This window comes from Rhea pennata, chromosome 3 (genome assembly GCF_028389875.1).
Source record: "Rhea pennata isolate bPtePen1 chromosome 3, bPtePen1.pri, whole genome shotgun sequence".
Lineage (NCBI taxonomy): Eukaryota > Metazoa > Chordata > Aves > Rheiformes > Rheidae > Rhea > Rhea pennata.
In genome coordinates this window covers 102111381-102132493 of record NC_084665.1, presented here as the reverse complement: position 1 = coordinate 102132493, position 21113 = coordinate 102111381, and the positions used below count along the sequence as shown (strand labels likewise).

The following is a 21113-nucleotide window of genomic DNA, read 5'->3' as shown; positions in this document are numbered from 1 at the left end:
TATTTCATCCGTGTGTTTAAGTTTCAGATAGTGAAGAGGATGAAGATATCAAAGTAACAGTAAAAAGGAGCTTAGAAGAAACAAAGAAACAAGAAGGTGGGTGCTAGTTTTCACTTTTACTCTGCTTTCAGGAGTGCTATTAATACGGATTAAGAGATTAAGTTTAGATAATTTGCATGGCAAGAGACATGTAGGTATACTCTAAAATATTCTGAGTCTTTCGCTGGGCAACCATAAGCAGTTAAGAACACTGTGATGAGTTAAAAGGAAAAAAAAATAATTTGCTAGCCTTAAAAGTATGTCAGCAGATTCAAAATCTATTTTTATTTATGCACCACTGGACATCGTGGGATTAAGGCCTTAACTGAGCTCACATCGTACCAGCTTAATGTGGGTCTGTTGACTGCAGTAGGACTTCTCCTGTTGAACTTCTAAATAAAGAGTTCAAAAATATGCATTAAATCTCACCAAGACATTTGGTCTGCCAAAAGGGAGGTGTAGATTTAGGCACAAGTTTGATTCAACAGAAAAACTATCTGCTCACATCATATTTTACCTTATTTGAAATTGTTTTCGACCTTTTGCTGTTGTGCTTTTGCTGATGCTGTTCAGTCCATGTAGTGATTTATTTTTGGTGACAGACTATGATGTTCTTTAAAAATAATGTATTGCTTAAAGGCTTGACTCTCCCCTTCTGCATGAAGGAAATAAAAAGAGCTAAAAGATCATTAGACATTTTGTACAAGTTAGGGATAAAGCTAAGATAACTAAATCTTATGTTCCCAGAATTTATTCAGTTAGATTTACCATTTGTTTCTACACATTACTATTAAAGGTCCAATGTACTCATTTACAGTACTGGAAGCTTGCCACACTCAGATGCCCCTAGCACTAGATATTGCCATTAGTGACAGCAGTGGCATTTAACGTATACAGGAGGTCCCAGTTCTGATGCGTGTGTACTGTAGTGAGGACATCTGACCTCGTGGAGCCAGCCTGGCTTCTGCTGTGTTGAGCTAGCCATATGCATAGCCAGTTTTAGGAGTCCTGGGATGAGAATAAGGGGGAATGAGGAGGCAAAATAACTACCCGAAAGGGTAAGGAGGAAAGGGCCATAGCAACTATTCAAAGAGGAGAAGGCAAAAGTGGGTGGAGGAAGTGCTTTCACAGGATAACCCAGGTATTACTGCAGAGTGAACTGTATGCCATTAGCAATAGTGTACCACTGTTTGGGACCACTTTCTTGACTCTTGCATATATTTAGTGCCTTATTGACCACTTATTTTAATGCAAGCAGATGTCTGCAAATGTGGCTTTCTGCGTAATTTTGGTTTCAAAAATTCTTTGTTTTTATGACCAGGTAATATGTTCCTTTTAGAAATTAACTTTAAAACATTTGTTTTTATTCATTCAGAGCAAGATGCAGAACTGGAAGAAGCTATCAAGAGGAGCCTTGAGGAAATGTAAATGAAGATATTTCTGTACACTAACAGCATGCCATCAAAGCTGCTTACAAAAATAGAGGCTTGTTTACCAGTTTACCAAGGTTCAGAGATACTACTTCAAAAACATGTTCGTGTCTTGAATTGTTAGATTTATAGTCTGATATTCTCCGTCATGCTGATGAACAGCTGGAGCTCATGGATATATGCTGCAATGTACTGTATATGACTAAAAAAATAAAATTTTAAGCCTTTGCATATTCTGTTTCTAATGAGCAATGACTAAGTCTCTCCAGTATAGCTGTGTAAGTTGTTGTCTAAAAAGTAGGCTGGTCTTACAATTTTTTTTAATTTGGTTCTTGTATTTAATTCTTCTGTTACAAAATATTATCTTTTTTTTTAAACATTTTTGTGTGACTTTTCCAATAGATAAAAAGAGTAAACTCAAATTATCTCAGACTGACTTGCCTATCTAATCTTGTTATAAAGAGAAGCTTAGGTCCCAGTTTTACAAAGTGAATACAAGGCCTGACTCTTGTCCCTGGACAGACTCTCACCACATAAACCCCAGATGTGTCGATGGCCTGTTTGCTATAAATGGCAGAATCAAGATCTCAGACTGTATAGTTACTGACAGCTTTATTGTTATGAATGTGTATGTTTTTAATAGGAATGTGGTACTGTTGTACTAGATGGCTTAAAGTTTGACAGGTTCAGTCTTTCTCTGTAATATAGGGCTGTAACAATTTTATCAGTGAACAGAAGATAAAAGTTCCTCTTTGAAATAGATGTGAAAGAATTCAAGTCTCATCATTCCTCTCTGCTGGCATTTTACTGTTTTCTGTTCATAGAGAGGTGGCCTTGGATACCTGAATGTAGTTGTGTTAATTATCTTTGTATTGTCCTTATTTTTAGGTGAATAGCTATTTAATTTTTGTGTTTCAACTTGTCACCTATGACACCTTTCTCAGTTCCTTCTTTAAAAATAACTATGCAAGCTCCAGCTTTACCAGCTTATTTCATTTCTGTCAACAGTTGTCAATAAGTAAGAAATCTCAATGTAATAAAATGTCAGCTTGATTTTTTTTAATCATTAACATGTGAGTTTGCTTGTAACTGCTGTAAATCTAAATACATATTATGCAAAAATGCTTATTTTGGGGGAGTAAGACAAAGGGAAAGCTAAAGTTTACTGACTGAATTCTGAAGAGTCAGAATAACTACAGCTGTGTTGCATTATAGTCAAAAATGTTGAAAAACTGTGACACTGGTTTATTTCAGATCATGATTGTCGTATATTTGCCAACTCTGAAACAAATAAAATTGATGAAGAACCTATTGAGGTAGCTTAGAGCTCATTGGCAGTCCCACAGCTTGAAAGAAGAAACTATGTGAACCCCAGAAAATAGTTTGAATATTTTCAGTGCATTAAAAAAGAGAGAAAAAAAGCTCTGAAGCAAGTGTTATAGAATAAACAGGACCTTATGATACTGTTTTTCTGTTGCTGTTGCTTTCCCAGTATAAATATCTGATTAGTAACAGCCCTGTTCAGAACTGCCTGTGCAATACCATACTGCTGCTGAGGAAGCAGCACTTCAGAATTAGAAGCCTTTGAGTCACCTTTAGCTAATGATACTTGAGCTGAATCAGTTTCAGAATTTTTCACACTGACTAAGTATGTTTTTTCTAATAAAGGGTGAGATATGGCAGAAGACAGCTTTCAACCCCAAGAACTACTCAGTGCAAATTGTAGTGGCTTTTGGGCAGGCTTTTTCAGCCCAAACACTAAAGGCTCTTACTACTTTCATATGAAAGCTTGCTTCAGTTTGAGAAGTTCTTTGCTTGGCTCAAGACATTTAAGGCATACGTAAGCCATTGAGTCTTCTCCAGAGTCTGTTATGCTAGATTTTAAATGTGTGATTTACTCCTCATTTTATTTTGTCATGAATTTAAAGACTGATTGTACTTGATGAGTCATGACTTAATTGGTTGCATTAAAAAAAGAAAAAGAAAAGACATGTATGGACATACTATATATGTCATATTGCTCTCCTCATCTGCTTCCCAAAGCAAGCAGTAAATGCCAAACACTGTTTCTATGGCTTTTGTAAAACAACTAAATAAGAGTTCTTGTCTCTATTGGTTTTATGTTAAAAGTATTCTACAGAATTATCAATGTCTTGAAATTTCTCCTGATTTGCTTGGTTTCTCTTAGGTCCTCTCGCTGTCTGAAATGTTTCTTTGCAAAGTTCCCTGTGCTACCTCTGTTTCCAAAAGAGCAGAGAAAATTCTTAAAACATTGCATGTACAGACAAGTGAGTTGTTTCACACTAACGTCTCATGGCACTGCACCTTATTCTTCATCTGAAAAGGGAGCCTTGTAAACGGTGTTTCAAAATGTTGTGTTTCAGGCTGGTGGGTCTTGCTTACCTGGCTGAAATTTTGGGGATTTGCCATATGCATTGTGAAAGATGTGTCTATGTTTATAAACACATTTGTTAAAACGATTTGTTTAGCATCGTTTACACCATAAGTCATTTATCCTGTGCTTTTTAAAGATAATTTGCTTCTAAGGTCATGTTTGAACTCACTTTTTGTTACTCCAAATTAATCACTTGGTGCTTTTGCACACTGATCTTTAAAGAAAAATGCTTTCCATCTCTACTGCTACTCTTTATTTCCTTTTAATGTTCTAATTTTCTATACAGAGCATGCAGAAATTCTGTAAAACTTAAATGATGATGGTCAAGATTGGTACAAAGTTCCTGTCTCTTTGATGCTTAATTCTGTGTGCTGTATTCTTTCAGATCAAATAGAATCCCACTGTTGATCATATTCAAAGAGAAGATAAGATGTCGAATAATTAAGTGTAACAGTTACAGAAGTCACTTAGCACTAAAACTTCATCCCTACCTGGATGCTTTTGTAGAGTTTAAACATAGTTTTTTAAAAATGCAATAATTTGAAGAGATGATATTAGTTTACTGTAAACTACTTGCCTTGTATAGTAGTGATATGTATTTGGAAGATTGATAGATTTTCTTAGTTCTTCAAGATATACAGAAATGACTACTAGCGTACCTATGATGGTCACATCATCTGAGTCTTAAGACACCTCAATGGTAGGTCAGTCTGGTAAGTATTATATAACATGCAAAACTTTATTGAATCTTTACCAAATATGGTTAAGTTTATAGAGGCATGAAGTCATGCCTCTCTCTTTCTTAAAAGGAAAGTGTTCTGTCATATGCTTATGCTGTCCTAACAATGTTTACAATGACTGCTGTAAGTTGGAAAGAGGTGAGAAGGATAAATGACAAATTGTTTTAAAATTCACTTAGAAAAATTTACTGACATTAATGTAGAGATCTTTTCTGGCAGTTCTTTCTAGTTAAGTAGCAAGATTTAAATGCAGACTATTAAAGTCTGCATTTACATAGTTCTTTGACAGTTCTAAACTGCCCCCAAATTTTCTGCAGCAATTTTATTTCAGAAGTTAGAGTTCAGTTGTAACAGTCTGGATCAAATAATATGGTCCAACATATTACAAATGTGGGTGTAAACAAGTCAGAAAATGTGTGGTAAGTGGCAGGTATGTGCAAAGTTTGTGCTCAAAGTTCTGCGTATGTGGAAATTTAAATGTAAAGTTCCTCTTGTAAATCTGTGGAAGTTTCTTTTCACTGACTCCAATACCGTACTTTCTGGGAGTCCTCCAGTGTGTTTTGCTGAGAGCTCTATCTAAAAACTGCCTAGCATCTGCAGCTGTAAAGAATTCACTAGCTCATTTACTAAACAGTTTTTCTGTCTGTGAGACTGAACTGCTCCATGCCCTCAAATGGGCCTACTAGCTTTTAGATTGATTTTGCAATAGAGGAATCAGGCTTCCCACAACCTTGGGACTGCAGGGCTTGCCTTCACAGTAAGATGATGGTAATGCATACAGGGAAACACAGTGCTAACATTAATTAGCGCTAGTAACAACAGCAGAAAAGACACAGTAGCACCGGTTTGGCAGGTGCTAAGTAAGGGGCCAGCTGTACTTGTATTAGTAAGTACAGCTTTTGATTGGAAAACACATTCTGAAACATACGTTGGTCCATCTCTGCTGCTGCCGTGATACGGGGCTTGGCAGACAATGCTAGCTTTGGTTGGCTGGCCTAGGCCGCAGCTTCATGCTTGTGGTGTGTACGGGAGATGGTGTGTTTCCATAACGCCTATGTGTGAAGAAGATTCTGCAGATGAAGGTCCTGTAGAAGAGAAGGAAAGAATCCAGCATGACATTTCTTGGGTGTGAACTTTCTCTTTGATCCTATTCCGTGATAGCTTCTATGCAAGTGTTAGTGTATGTGACAAGGTATATATCGGGGTTTGGTGAAACTGGAACTAAGGTGGCATTTAGCAATGTGACAATTAGTGCGGCTTTTCGTGTGGATTATTTCACTTGCTCTGGACTTTTACAAATACGTTAGGTGCCTAGGGCCTGGGAAGGTTCCTTTTTTTGCTACTGTAAAAGATCTCGTGCGTGTGAATGACGATTCTCTGCCAGTCGCTGTGTTCTGCAGGGTGCGTGTGTGCATCTCCTGTGATTCTGTTGTTTAAATGAGGGACAGCCTTGTCTACCTGGCTGCTGAGACAGCACTACAGAAAGCCTGAGATGCACACTTCCTCCACATCAGTCTCCCCATGACTGCCTGCAGCTGGAGCAGTGCTGCACAGTCCAGCCAGGTGAACACAGCTTTAGACAAGTGGAGAAGAGAGGGATGTGGTCAGGAAGCAGCAGTCCCAACCCAAACATCATCTTTCTTTGCCATAAACCTTCAGTTGGAGATTGGTGCTTTGTTTCAGACACGGGTCCTTCCTCCACATCAGTCTCCCCATGACTGCCTGCAGCTGGAGCAGTGCTGCACAGTCCAGCCAGGTGAACACAGCTTTAGACAAGTGGAGAAGAGAGGAATGTGGTCAGGCAGCAGCAGTCCCAGCCCAAACATCATCTTTCTTTGCCATAAACCTTCAGCTGGAGATCGGTGCTTTCAGACACGGGTCCTCCTCCCCGTCTTGCGGCCCTGAAGCACCTAACTCCTGCCTTTTGTGTCCCCTAACTTCTTCTCCCAATTCAACTGTGAGTCCCTTCCCTTTCTCTAGAGACTTGACTACAACCTTGCTAGCTCAGACACCTATTGTTTTGGGAAAGTGGTGACAACTGCTCCTTTATATATCTCAGCAAGAAATAAAGCACCTGATGGAAAACAGGGGCAATCTACCTCACTCTTGGGTAGGAAAATCAGTTTCAGCAGTCCTTCCAAATTTCTAAACGGCAAAATGTTCTAGGCTGTGCAGACAGCAATGATGAGGTTTGTTTCAAAAATCCGTTTCTGCTTTTAAAATACCTTCTGCTTTCACTGTTTCTGCTGTTCTCAGTTTTTGGGTCAAATACTGTTCTGCCATCAAAAAAAGTCGTGTGTGATACAACACCAGTTCTGTACCTGCATTTCATTGCACATTCTACCTGCATAGATTTAAACCCCTGTGCGAGGAAAAGAATCTTCATAACCTTTTAGCTATTAGCAATTCAGATTTTTGCTTTTTAAACACAATAGATGGATATTATGAAAAATGTTTGCAAAGTGTGTCACATTATTCCCCAGGTTTCTGTTTGTGTATATTTGGGGTAGAAATGGTTTTTAATCATTTTTTACATAGACTGTACTGAGATGGATAAAACAATTGTTGAACAATGTAATTATTTCTATGAGCTCACAGACCACAATCCTTCCTTACCCAGCCATGTAAAAAAACCAAAACTCAGGTAACTAATTTAGCAAGAGGACATGATCTCATTCTGAATGGACAAGCCTGAGAAAATAGCTATATGCAGAGTAAGCATTCAAAACTTTATTCTGGTGCAACAAAAACCCTGTTAACTGGATGCCAGAAATTGGTCTGTCAGAGAATTGCAGTATTTGCCCACACCTGAAACTAGGGATAAGCAAATTCCTTTTTAAATGGTCACAATAATGGCAAGACATTCTACATATGACTTGAATTGCTGGAACTGACAGGAATCTGAAGTACAAAAGATTTCTGTGACTTAAGCTTCCTAAGTCAGTATCACATGCTCTTGTGTGACAGAAGTTACCTGGCTTATACACAGAAGTTGAATGTGATCTGGAAAAAGTCATTACTAGCTGTAGATCCACTATCTTTGCTATCACAAAATATTTTTTTTTTCTTTTTGGCATTGCAAGAAAACGTTAAACAATTTTCTTTCCAGTAAGCCTGTTTGTGTTACCTTGGTCAAAGATGTTCAGCAGAACTGTTTTCTGTGTCTAACCAGATGACTCTTGCACTTGGTGTCAGAAAGATGTAGTGTATCAATGCAAGTATGTTAAGTGTTTGGTTTTTAAGACCGCTGTTCAGGTTCTGTTTCTGCTTACAACAGGTGCTGTCTCCGGTTTACTTTCCTTCAATTCTTTTTTTCTCTCCTCAAACAGGCTTCTGTATTTTTAAGGCAGTTGTAGTTTTTCTCTTTTAATTTCTTCTTTATGCCTTCTGGAAATACAAAGATAAAACTCCCCCCCTCTAATTTGAGATATATGTGTGTGTGCAATATATATATATATATATAAATATAGATATATATATATATATATATAGCAATTTGATTAGGGAGAGACCGAACCCCTCCACCACCCGCAGTCGCTCTGGAAGGTAACCCTCTCAGACAAACGGCTACCAGCTACAACCAGGTTACTACAGGCATTAACCGCCTCGCCCCCTCGAGGCTGTGGCCGGGCGCGAGGCAGGGAGGCGGTGCCGCCGCCCCCGGAGGGGGCTGAGGGGCGCCGGCCGCGCCGCCCCGCGGAAGGCCGCCGCCGCGAAGCAAGGCTTTCGCAGCGCCGCCCGGGGTCCGGGTGGCTGGTGGCTGGGCAGCGCTTTCGGACACCGGTGCAGGACAGCGCTTGGGTGGCAGCAGGAAGGACTCCCGCGCGTGTAATTGTAACCTGTGACTCAGCTGCAGCCCCTCGATTCATCAACGGCTCACAGCACGCGCCGGCCTCGGCATTTCTGCTGAGCGCGCCATGCACCCAGCAGGACCCGGCCTGCGACAGGCTCCGGCCTGCGAAACGCTCCTTGCGCCGGGGTTCCCGGGACGGGGCGCTCCCTTCCCTCCCCTCCCCTGCCCTCGGCGCGGTGCCGCCGTGCCGGCTCGGCGGGGGGAGAGCGGGCGCCGGCCGCCCGGGGCGCTGCGGACCGGCCCGGCGAGGCCCGCGGCGTGAGGCGGCGCCTCTGCGGCCGCGGCTCGGCGCGGCCCCGCCGCGGAGGCGGGGTGGCCGCGGGCGGGCTCCTTCTTTGGCCATGAGCGAAGTGCCGGCATTTGGCCGCCGCCGCCGCCTGCGGGACGCGGGGAGGGAGCGGCCGCGCCGCGAGCCGCAGCCAGGAGCCGCCGGCGAGTGCTATGGCCCAGGCCAAAATCAGCGCCAAGGCCAGCGAGGCGCAGCAGCAGTGCGGCGGGCAGCTCCGCGGCCGCTTCTACCGCTCCACCTCCATGGCGGACCGCTCCAGCCGCCTGCTCGAGAACCTGGACCAGCTGGAGCTCCGGTAGGGCGCGGCGAGCGGGGCGCGACGCCGCCGGGCGCGGCCCCGAGGCGCGGGCGTTGCAGCCGTTGTCGCCCCCCCCGCGAGCCCGCGGCCCCCGGAGGCCGTGAGGGAGGCGCCCGCGGGGCGAGGCTGGGAGCCGCGGCGGTGGGGGCGACGCTTCCCGCGGGCGGTGCCGGAGAAAGGACCCCGGCTCGCTTTCGGGGGGGGTCGCGCTGTCCGGCGTGGCAGTTGGCGCTGCCGCGTGAGCTCGCGCGGCCGGACGCGCGTCGCGGAGGCGCGAAGGCGGCTCTCGGGCGCGTTGCGCCGCCGAGGCCGGAGCTGCTCGCGCGCGGCCGCCCCGCGGCGGCTGCAGCGGGCGGGAAGCGGCGGGGCGCCGTGCGCTGCCGCTGGGGCCTCGGCGCCGAGCGCTGCCGGGGCTCGGACCGCGCCGGGGCGGCGGTGCGCTGCCGTCCGGGCGCTCGATACCCGCGCCGGTGCCTGCCTGCCTCCTGAAAGTCAGTAAATACCTGCGCTCTGAGAGGAGAAGCCATTCTGCGGCTTAGGTATCTGTGTGGGGCTTTTTTTCCTAATTAATTCTGATTATGATCGGTGTTTCATTGCTGTGTCAGAACATGTTTTGCCTTCTCTTGTTACTTGGCATTCCCCAAATAACCCATTTAATTTTTTTTTTCCAGTTTGGTCATCTAAGGGGCGATTCCATGCCTTTAATCAACCTCCTTGTTCTCTCAGCTCTCCTTAATTACAGTGTCCTTTTTGAGGTGGATAAATGCACATGGTAATGTGGGTGTTCCACTGATTCACCTAATGGCATTAAAATTTCAACACGCCCTTTCTTCATTACAGCTGCATATTGATCAGAGGCTTTCGCAGAACCACCCTTAATCTTTCTAGGTCTTTCCGAAGTCGCTATAATGAAGAGCTCTGTGAGATACAGTACTTGTATTTTTCCCTGTCTGTGTGCATTACTTTGCATTAATCAACTGGGTGTATTAATAGCACTAATGTGCTATTATATTATTCTTTCACTTAGGTTATTAAATCTCTTTGAAGTTCTTCACAGACTTCTCTAAATTTGACTAACCAAAGTCACTGTCTGCAAACTTTCAGTCTCACTGCTGACATCCAGATCCGATGTGGGAATATATAATTACAAAACATTGTCCTAAATAAGCACTAGAACTATGCAAATTTTTTTTCTTTTTACATCTGCTGAGCAACTTAGTAGAATAAAGCGACACTTTTTTAACTAAAAATTAAACCCAAAATTGAAGTTTTCTGTCTGTTTTTGGTTTTTCAAATAGGCACATTTCAATCTGCAAATTGATTAAAGTCAGTTAGGTTTATTTTTGTGTTTTACTTATGTGTAAGTAATCAGCCTGCCTAACTTAAAAATTATTTAAATGATAGGGGGAAGAGCTTCCATACTTCCTCCTTTTCCAGACAGTTTATTTTAGCTATAGTCCCCTGAGATGTTATTCATAAATATAAGTGAAAATTTGTCAAAGTGAACTGTAGTCTTTAAATAACCCCCTGTACAATTTTCAGTTGTCAAGTTGCTTAAGCTTGAGGGCTGAACCCTTCAGCAACCCTCATTCCCTCAGTCTTTTGCTTTTATACAGCCTTCTTGTGTCTCTGTTCCCATCTACCAAGAGAACATTTTTCCCCAACAGTAACAAGGTGTTTTTGTCCCATGTAGGTATGTCACCATGGGGATTTGCAGTATACTGCCTGCACCACGTGCTTGCAGAGTAGTTCTTACTTAACTTGGGATGGGCACAGCACTTATCTGAAGGAAGGAGGCAGTGCTTTAGCAGTATAGCTGTATGTATGTAGCCATGTAACTCAGGAGAGTGTGTTTCACGGCTTGGAGACCATGGCTGGAGAGAGGCTAAATTCCCTCAAGCATTCCTTCTCTGTACATCAATGCTTGCTTAATTTACCTTCAGTTGTGAGGAGAAAAATACGACTTTTATCTGTAAGCAGAGAAACATATTTATAAAGTATTAGTTGCTGCTGTGATTTGAACAACAGTAGTGGAGAAACTGAAGCACACAGGTGTTTGATCGTGTCATTCTCCATCCCCAGATAAGTTTCCCCATTCACCGGCTGTAAGGGCAAAGTGAGAGGGAACGAACTGAAGTGAAGGCCAGAGGCAGAGTTAGGAAGAGGTTGTGCAGGATGAAGCTGCATAGCTCTCAGGGAGTTGGCCTGTCCCCGCGAAGCAGCAGCGAGGAGGCAGGGGGCAATGGGGCAATGCCCTTAGCGCCCATGCTGTTTCTAAAGGTTTGGCCCCTTCCTTTGCCCTGGCTGCCCATGAATGCCAAGAAATTTCAGCAGGAGCTGGAAGCAGGACCACAGTTTCTGTTTATGAGTCAGAGTGTTCTGGTGATTGTATTAAATGAACATGTCATTCTAAGTATAATAATACATAAGATGCAAAGTCAGGCTTATGCTTTTGCTTTATTTATTTATTTATTTATTGTCCTTCTTCTGTCTTCATTTTAGAATAGCCTTACTTTCCCTCATCATTTATTTGTACGCTTTTTGGGCAGTTACCTGAGAATAGAAACTCAGTTCAAGCTGCTCAGGATACCAGAGTGAAAAACCCTGCTTTGTCTTAGTACAATGTGTTTAGCTATTTCAGAAAGAAAGCTGCGCAGTCCACAAATGTTTCTTTTTTTCCCTGGAAAATTTATCTGCAACTTCATCATAGGTGCTTTACTAATGAGTTATTTAAGTAAGTCAGTAGTTTAAAGGAAAGAGTTATTGCAGCTGTCATAAAAAAAAAAGTGTCAAGTTTCTCACATGGAAACAAAAGCAGAGACTGGTCCACCTGTTCCTCAGGGGAATGCTGTAAATGGTATGTAGGAAAGAAAGGCACTGCACTTCTGATCTTTCAAACCAAGGAAAATCCAAAATAATGGATGCTTTCTTAGTATTAGATAATCAAAGGAATATTACTTGGCATTCAAAACAGCAAATACAATAAAGTTAAAATATGACCAGATGTTTTCATCTATTGGTGAATCACCATACCATTACATTAGGGTAATTGATAATGCAACATAAATCTGAACAACTTGTGGTTTTTGTTTGCCTTCTTTTTTTTTAATTGAAACTTGGATTCTGTTTTCACTTTTGTTTCCACTGAAGTCACTTCAACTAGAAGTTTACTTCTGATCCCCCCCCCTTTTTTTGCCCTGCAAAGTGAAGATTTACACAAATTATGAAATAAAGGCACTTGTTAAGGAAGAAATTGAGAGCTGACAGCAAGGTATGGACTTGGTGGTCTTGTGAACAGAGAGAGAGAAAGGTCTAAAAAGTGAGAAGGGTAAAGAGAGGGGCTGCCTGGACTGAGCTTTTCCTCAGATGCTGTGTGGGAGCCCACAGGACCAGAGGAGATCTCCAGAAATGCACGGGCAAGTGCCTGGAGGTATTGGGTTCCCTCGCACTACCATTTCCTGACCTCTCCGTAGAAGCCAGGGGAGCAAACATTAAAAAAACAGCAAACAGAGCAAAGCAGGGAATGAGGCAGTTGGGAATATTTGTGAATCTGTAGGTGAGGAATGAAAGGTTGAAGCATGCGCCAAGTCCTCAGGTTGCAGGGGGAATGGCATGCTATAGACATCTACTAAAATGGCAGTGTAACAGAAATGGTTTGTAATTCCCTGCTTTTGTTTGATATCTCTGTGTGAACTTTTCCAGGCTCCATTCAATGTAGTTAAAGTACATATGTTATCAGTTTAGGTTAAATTGAAATACTTTTTGTGTGTGTGAATAACCAGAGGTAGGAATTCAAAATCTTACTTTGATGCACCCTGCCCAGCATCTTCTCTGTATGCAACACTAATGTATTTTCCTGACTCGCTTGGCTGCTGTGTGTCTGTGCGTGTGTGTGTGTTTTCCCCTAGAGTGCTGTTCTGAAATCATCCTATTCTTTTGTTTCACTTGGAAGTCAAGGTCCTTCCTAACTACAGCTGATCATTTCTCCAATCTATTGTCTAACTTTTTCAGTCCATTTTCATCCTTCCTTTCTTTGAGAATGTACCTCAGGCTCGCTTGCTATATACTGAGATGCTGCCTTTGCTGCCATGTTGAAGAAATTAGCCCTCCGTGTTTCCGAATGAATTTTCACAGGTTTTGATGGCTCGCCCCTTCAGTAATGGTGGATGATAATTTCATCAGAAATAGTACTGGAAACCAAATGAGCACTGAAGTTATACAGGGCCTTGAAGGTGAGGACAACATACAAGAGTTCATGCAAGGTCCCTCATTAACTGCCCTGGAAACAGAAGTCCTCCATTTAACCAGCAAATGCATGAGCCACAACATGCTGTGTTACCACATTGCGCCTCTGTCTTGCCCTGGAGTGATCACTGAAAGTTGATCTTTTCAGTCTTTTAATCCTGGCACACTACTAATAATCAGTGGTCAAAATGGAAATTTTTAGAAGGGATAACATAGGGGTGAGGAAGTCCTGACATGCTGCTTTCCTGTCCCTTTCCCCCCTGCAGAAGGAGCTGGTGCACTTTGATGTGCCATTACATTGTACCAGGGTTGACATGCATTTTGACCGCATGGCAGTAAATGCACTAAAAATATTAAAAGCCCATTGGATTTTAGACGTATGTGGCACTCAATATTGCAGTAGACAAAAATGGTTAATATAATTCCCAAGAATTCGCTATAAGGCTTTGTATAAAATAGTAATGTCAATCAAAGCAGTAACTGGTAAATTATGTTTTTATGCAGTACAAGATCATTAATTTTGCTAATGTGTTTTTTAGGTCCTACCTCACATTACAATAGTTCACTACTGGAAGCAGTGGTATTTTAGGCACTCTCTTTAGAATGACAGCAGTTCAAGATCGATCTCTGTCACAGTTTTTCACAGTCTTTATAGGACCTAGCAGAGCCTGTCGGAAATCACCAATTGATCCACTCACTGAAGACAGAGCCTTAATTTTTAAATCAGGACAGTGACATACCTAAGTTGATACAAAAACATCAGTAAAATCAGATTTTAACACTTCCAGATTTCAATTCTAAGCTTTCTAGGGGCCAAAATAGGCTTTTTAATTGTAAAAATGTTAGGTTTTAAAAAGGCATGGTGTGGCATTTATGGAAATAATAGACTTCTTAAATTATAAAGTGGAGACATCTGCAGTATGAAATGATTCTACCTGCTTTGTTACTCTTATAAAGCAGTCCAAAATAATAATTAAGAGTATTTGCTCTTGGCAAGAATTTGCATTGCATTAACCTTTCCCACTCCTCCTTAGAATTAAAGAAAGGCCTGAAGCATGTGCTTTCAAAAAATTGTGCTGACAAAAATTAGACCAAGTCTTTTGTAAAATAGAATTATTTCAGCAGCACTGTGCATGTTCACTCTGACTACATATTTATTTTTATTCTCTTCTTCTGCCTTTTTCCACTCTTTTCTCTTGCTACTGTTTTGCAGTTGTGCTGCCACCAGTCTTTGAGGCAGGAACATTAGCTCCCTGCTTATTGTAACAGATAGATAGATAAGCTCATATCTATACAAGCAGTGATCAGTGATCACCATCTTGTGGCTGTGTCCAGTCAGGAGTATAAAACATCCTTGGCGATTGGGGTTGGAAAGAAAGAGGATGGTAGGATTTGACAGTGCTTAGTAATAAAATTAAAGAATGCCAGGATGAAAGAGCAGTGTTTATCAGTAAAATGGCATGCTGTAAAATCAGTGCAAGGAATGAATGTAAGAGAATGAATTGTGTTGTGGTTTGTTTTCCCTTTTTGGCCAGGTTTAACAAATATATCAGAGTAGATGGGTTCCCTTGCTGTTTACAGAGTTAAGTCACCCAGACTGTGCTGAAAACATCTATAACTGTCAACCAGGTTCATGTGATATCCTCATATGACTGGTGTGGGGTTTGGGAATGCAGAGTTGTCGTTTTTGGCACAACTCTTGCAGTAGTTAAAGCTTGGTGAGTGCAACTCCATGGTGCAGTCTTCCCCTTCCCCTTGTCCTACAGGCGCAGAGACACAGGAGGGGGACGTTTCCCTCCCATCCCCAGCCTCCAAACTCAGCAGTTCCTCAAGTGCTTTTCCACATCGCTTGGCTGAATTGCAAAGTCTTCTCCCTAAAACCGTGGCAGCGAATAGGACATCAGTTAAGGACTCAGACTCAAATTTCTAGTGTGGCATTTTCACATCCCTGATGGCCAGAGCAGCTTGTACGTTATGCGGCGACGAGGAGAGGGGAATACTGAAACGTAGACCATGCAGCTTAAGGTGACTGCAGCTAACAGGGAGAATTAACTGAGTTACCTCTTAACAGGTTAACCTGTTAAGAGAGTGCCGTTTCTGATACACTTTCTCCTTACCGTCGTCATGGCACACACTAGTTTCAGCCCATTGAATGGGACTAGGGAAAGTCAGGGTTTGGAAGGGATCCAGTTTCATGTTTCGCCTCAAGCCCAGACGCAGGAGCTGATCAGAGGGACGCTTCCCTGCTGCACCCCTTTGTGAAGGCCCCAGCAGCTGCGATGGCAGGCAGCCCGCCTGGCCGCCTCGCAGACAAGGCACGTTGCTCGGCAGGGACGCCCCTACAAAGTGGAGGGAGTGCGTTCGCTGCGTCTCTCCCGCTCAGAAGGGGTCAGTGATGAGGGGGCAGACGTGGCAGGAGCCGTGGTGGCCCCAGGCCCCTTGCTCTCTCTGGAGCCCGTGTAGGTGCTGTGTGGGAACCTTGTTGGGTTTCTTTTTGTTCTTTTGCCTGTTAATAATTGCCAGGTAGATGCGGTGGTTCTGCTATGGGCCTTGGGACAGTCAGGTTCTGGGTATCCAGCCCCGTGGCGGCTGTGGAGCGGGATTGAACAGAACCACTGATAAAACAAAGTAGATGCAAGGCAGGCTGAATTACTGTGGTTTGGGTTGTTTGTTTTTGTTTTTTTCTGTTTGTTTTTATTTTAATCATGCTAATTCTTGAAAAAAAGACATGGAAGGAGGTCATGAAGTCAAAGTTTGATTCATGATTAATTTGCCCATGGGTAACTAAGAACTGACTTCTATAAGTGACTTTTTTAAAAAAAAAAAACCCACTTTTTAAAAAAAATATAGGTGAACAATTGTCTTATTATTTAAGGATTTTGTTTGGTTCACCCATATATATTCAGGGTAGAGGCTTTCCGTGATGCAGCATCTGCTATGGAACAAGAAAAAGAAATCCTGCTAGAAATGATCCACAATATACAGAACAGCCAGGATATGCGGCACATCAGTGAAGGTGAGAAGCTGCATTGCCATACTCTCATAACTGACCTGAAGTCAAAAGAGCACATCTTAGAGAGCAGCTTAGTTCAATTGCTTGCCTGGGGTAAAGGTACAGACGCTTGAGCCAAGGTTATTGAAGGGCCTTGTGTTACTCTGGGATTCCCTTATTCTTGACTGCTTACATCTACATTCCTGTTCAGCAGAAGAATCTACCTTAAACATCATTACCGAATTTGTGAAGCCCATGCTTAGTTCACCGCTTTATTTTCAAAATCAAGGCTAATATATCTCTACTGAGAGGAAGAAGTTGATTTTTATTTTTAGTTGAAAACATCATTTTAATGGCTTTGATTACATTGACAGGAGTGAGTGCTACAAAGTATGTATGGCCTGATGAAGAACCTAATGATTAATATGGTTCCAATGGCTGTGTGACCTAGGGGTTTAAATATATTCTCCAAACCCGTATCTTTTATAGTCAATGACTTAATGACTTAAATAGACAGTTTATTGGGTTCTTTCAGAGCCTGTATGTAAAATATGTTGAGTTGGTATTTTATGAGGAAAAAACACAAATGTTTTCAAAAAATAGACTTGTCCCGATCCCCCTTCCTTTTTTTTAAATGGCCTCTCACTGAGTCTGGTATTCAGAAATCATTTCTTTTGTTATGACCTTTTAGGGTACAGTATAAATCTCTTCCTCACAGTGACACAGAAGGTCCTTAACACGCTTGTTTTGCTAATAAAAGATGTTTACTGGTAATACTGTATGCTTCACTTTTACCTGACATAGCAGGCATTGGATGGGCAGCAGAAAAGTAGAGCTTAACTTCACTCAAAATGTAACGTCTCTATAAACCAAATGACACTAGCCTCTGTGAAATAAGTAGGACTTAGATGCAGAGAACCCCATTTGTAGCCTCTGGAAATCTTGTTCATTGTCAGTTGCTTAAAAAACATAAACCTCTAGTACCTCTTTTACTATGTGTTGCAGTTTGATTATCTTGACGTTATTTGCACTGCAACATGCTAGCTGATAACCTAGATCTTTTTTTTCCCCCTCAATTTAGGTGAGAGAGAAGAACTTAATCTGACTGCTAATCGTCTGATGGGCCGAACCCTCACTGTGGAGGTTTCTGTAGAAACTATTCGAAATGCCCAGCAGCAGGAATCCCTGCTACATGCCACAAAGATGATTGATGAAATAGTCAATAAACTTCTAGATGATCTGGAAGATTCCAAAATCCGCCTAATGTCACTTTATGGTGCATGTACCTCTGATGTGCCAGCAGGACCCATCGATCAGAAATTTCAGTCTGTTGTAATTGGATGTGCTATTGAGGATCAGAAGAAAATCAAGAGAAGGCTAGAGACTCTGCTCAGAAACTTAGAAAATTCTGAAAAGTCAATCACATTGTTAGAACATCAGAAATCATCTGTTCGACAGTCTTGCAACAGCAAACAGGATTAAAACCTTCTCTTACTTCTGTCAAATCACCAAATGATCAAGTCTCCATTAAAAAAAGCACACAGAAGGCTAAGAGAAATTACTTTTTACAGATACATGCCTAATGCATACACACGTGCACACACAGATTGTGAGGTGCAAGCATTTAATGGGTTTTGGTAGTACTGGCATTTTATTTTGGCAATAAAGAACGCTATCCAGGTTTCTCCTGTAGAGTTGATGCTGCTACTGCAAATTGTAGTGTGCTTCTGCTGAACTGTCAAGAACTGTCACAATGCAGCCTTTTTTCTTTCTTTTTTTTAAAACTGAAGTTGTTTTGTCATATACTAAGATTTCAATTACCACAACTTTTCTCTGCTGTATACATAGTGTATGAAACAGATGTTTGGGGGCAAAAAGACAAATCACTGCAATAAACCAGAAAAAGTTAATAAACTCTATATTGTATTTTCCTAACCAATACAGTGTCCCACTTCTTACTGATTTTAATAATTTGGCACTATTTGTAAAGTAGATCCCACTATTTTCTAGAAAGAGAGCTCTAATTTATATTGGGGAAGTTAAGGGCAATGAACAGTCCATCCACGGGTCACAGAAGACGAGAACGAGGCTCTACCTCTTGTGACACCCGCTCCGTGCTCTGTCTATGGCATAATCCCGTCTCCCACTATTTCTGTGTAGTTTGAGGTTGCTGTGTATTTTTTTTTCTTTGTTTTTAAATAAGATAGTTTAAAGGGGAATTGCATTTTATCACTTACTGCTCTGCAAGTTTAAGCTCTTTGGTTTCTGATAACTTTCTGTGAAGCAACAAAGCAAAATGGGTATATTCTTAACTGGCAAATACCACATTTGTTTCTTCTTAAGTTCAGCCTTATGCTTTAGGGAAAGGTGGGGTTTTTATTTTGGCTTTTTCTCCTACCTGCTGCCCCCTCTAATTTCTGTTTGTCCCTACACTAACTCACCAGCTGCAAGTCCAAAACTGAAAATTTTAGAGAGCCTGGGATTTCCTCTTAAAAGGCTTGAACTGTGTCAGTAAAGGGTAGTGGTGTCCATAAAAGCCTGCCAGAGTGCTGACAAGTCCCACCGCTTCCCAGCAGGTTGCTAGGGAGGCCAGGCTGCGCAGCTGTGGGCAGCCCTGCCCCTACAGCCTCTGGGCTACGAATCAAAGAGGCAACATTTGTTCATGTTAAAGCTCAGCTGTGTGGGAGGGAGCTGGAAAAGCCAGGGCTACCCAGGTGGCTCCCAGCTTTCAGATCTACAGCTTCTTTGGTAATTTGAGCATCCTAAATGTTACAGCCCTGGTGTCACCTCTAGCATCTGGGGAGCCCTCAGAGCTCCAGCTCAAGGTGTGGCTCTGCCTAACATGAGGCTCTTCCTGCCCAAACAGTGTTTTAACTCCTTGCATCTAGGGCAAGTGTATTGTATGGGGGAGCTCATACCTGGGACACTCCAGCAGCTACAAGTTAAGATGCTACATTTTATTCCAGAAACAGCACCTGGTTTTCAGCTTTGAGTTTGCAAAGAGTTCCCAAGAATTTGGCAAGATTTATTTTCTTTTCAGATATTTCTAAAAATGCAATTCTAAAATTAAACTTATCATGACTACATTTTAGATAGGTGTAGGCTTTGACAAGAGAAGCAAAGCTTCCAGCTGTTTAACAAAGCAATGAAGTCCATGATAATGCGTTTTTTCTCAGAAATCTCTCTCTGGAATATGGTTCAAGGGAACATAGTCTGTCTGTGCTCAGAATATTCCTTCAGGCAGCTAAAAGAAATTTTACTTTTTACACCATTTACTAGTATAACACAACTCTGATTTTGTTCTCAAGGACAAAAGTGATCAAAAGATCAACAGATAAGTTTATAGCATAGATTAGTAACTTAGGCCAAAATAAGGCCAGAGTTTATATTTTTTAAGTTCTTTCTCTGTTTGCTTTAACACTTTCTAAATTCTGTATCTGTATCTACAAGTGCCTCTATCATTACCATCTCCTTTTTTTTAAGATAAAGATAGCATACTGACTTTCCACATCAAGTATCACATAGGCTTAAACAATCAGTAATTTTACAGTAGGTGAAACTCTTAACCGTTTCACTCATACAGGCATATCTGTAGACATCTACGGAGTCTTCTCCTGTAGTTTCAAACTGGCTGTCTTAAACATCTATTGCTAATACAATTCAAAATAGCTAAATGCAGTTGACATCATGCAAGTGACAAGGATCAACAACTACACAGATGGAAGATTTTAAAATATCTATTATTTTATATAAAAGTACTATGTTGTGACACCCCCCTCCCCTCCCAGTCGATCAGGCTCAGCAGGCCTAAGGCACAACTGAAACAAAGTCGGGTATAGAAAAATTTACACATTTACACAATAACACCAATACTGGTTCTGGTATCTCCTGAACAACAACAAAAAAGGTTATCTACTTTTCAGCATAATCCACTTTTGGAAAATAGTGATCTGCAAGCATGGAAAGTTTTCTCAGACATGATGAAGTACCTAGGTGTTTAAAATGATTATGTTAGGGACTGGCAGCAGATGACTGGCCATCTTAAATGGCCATCTAGCTTCCTACAGGCAAATGTGATATGGTGGCACTGTACATAAAGACCCACCTAAAGAATGTCAAAGCTTAATTCAGTTTAAGCACTTACCTGATCTAATACTATGTAGTACTTACTAAAAGTCTTCGCACATTCTGAGTTTGTTTTTTTCCCCTGCTAAAACACTGCTAATTAATCCTTACTGGGATGCTAATCAAACAAATCTTTTAGTATACCAAACCAGATGCAAGAGATGGTAATAGTACCTTATTTTCCAAATTACCTGGGTAGGAGGCAGACCCAGCTGCTGTGAGTTCTGTCTTACTAAAACCAGTGGACTAGACATCTGTTTATTCTCAGAAAATCAATCAAGCATCTTTGATATATTAGCAATATTTTAATGCCATTTAATGCCAATGTCTGCAAACACTGGCTTGCTGATTTAAATTGGGTCATTATATTAGCCACACCAGTCATGGAAAAAGCAGAAGCCAACCACAAAGAGCAGAAGCAGCACATATTTGTATTTGAACTCAGCAGAGAAGAAACCAAGAGGCAAGAGCTTAGAAACACTGGGATGGCCACGTTTGTGCCTTTTAGGATTTCTGTAATATCTGTTACCTTGGATCCCAACTGTTAGCAACATATGGACTAGAATCAGGCACACAAGCTTCTGAGCAGACTCAGACAGTAATCAAATAAAAATGTTCATACATTGCTGTGAAACAACTAATATCACTTACAAGAGAATAGTAGAATTAACTCCTATGGCTTTTACAGGAACAGCATACACAGGATA

General features: G+C 41.7%; 2 protein-coding genes across 5 annotated transcripts in view; both read left to right on the top strand.

The window, feature by feature from the left end:
• ZNF451 (zinc finger protein 451) overlaps positions 1-3407 on the top strand; it is a 43681-nt gene extending 40274 nt beyond the window's left edge. For all 3 annotated transcript variants that reach the window (XM_062572884.1, XM_062572882.1, XM_062572883.1), the window contains 2 exons: positions 22-96; positions 1415-3407. In XM_062572884.1, the coding sequence (XP_062428868.1) occupies positions 22-96; positions 1415-1467 (128 nt within the window). In that variant the 3' untranslated portion in view covers positions 1468-3407. The remainder of the gene's footprint in view (positions 1-21; positions 97-1414) is intronic.
• A 5367-nt stretch (positions 3408-8774) lies between these two features.
• Positions 8775-18220, top strand: BAG2 (BAG cochaperone 2). 2 transcript variants are annotated; one of them, XM_062572880.1, is made up of 3 exons: positions 8775-9041; positions 16196-16305; positions 17363-18220. In XM_062572880.1, exons 1-3 carry the CDS (start codon positions 8899-8901, stop codon positions 17761-17763), a joined length of 654 nt encoding a protein of 217 aa, XP_062428864.1. In that variant the 5' UTR covers positions 8775-8898; the 3' UTR covers positions 17764-18220. The 2 variants fall into 2 exon arrangements, with proteins under 2 accessions (XP_062428864.1, XP_062428865.1); XM_062572881.1 differs by lacking the exon at positions 8775-9041 and adding an exon at positions 13299-15314.
• The last annotated feature ends 2893 nt before the right edge of the window (positions 18221-21113 follow it).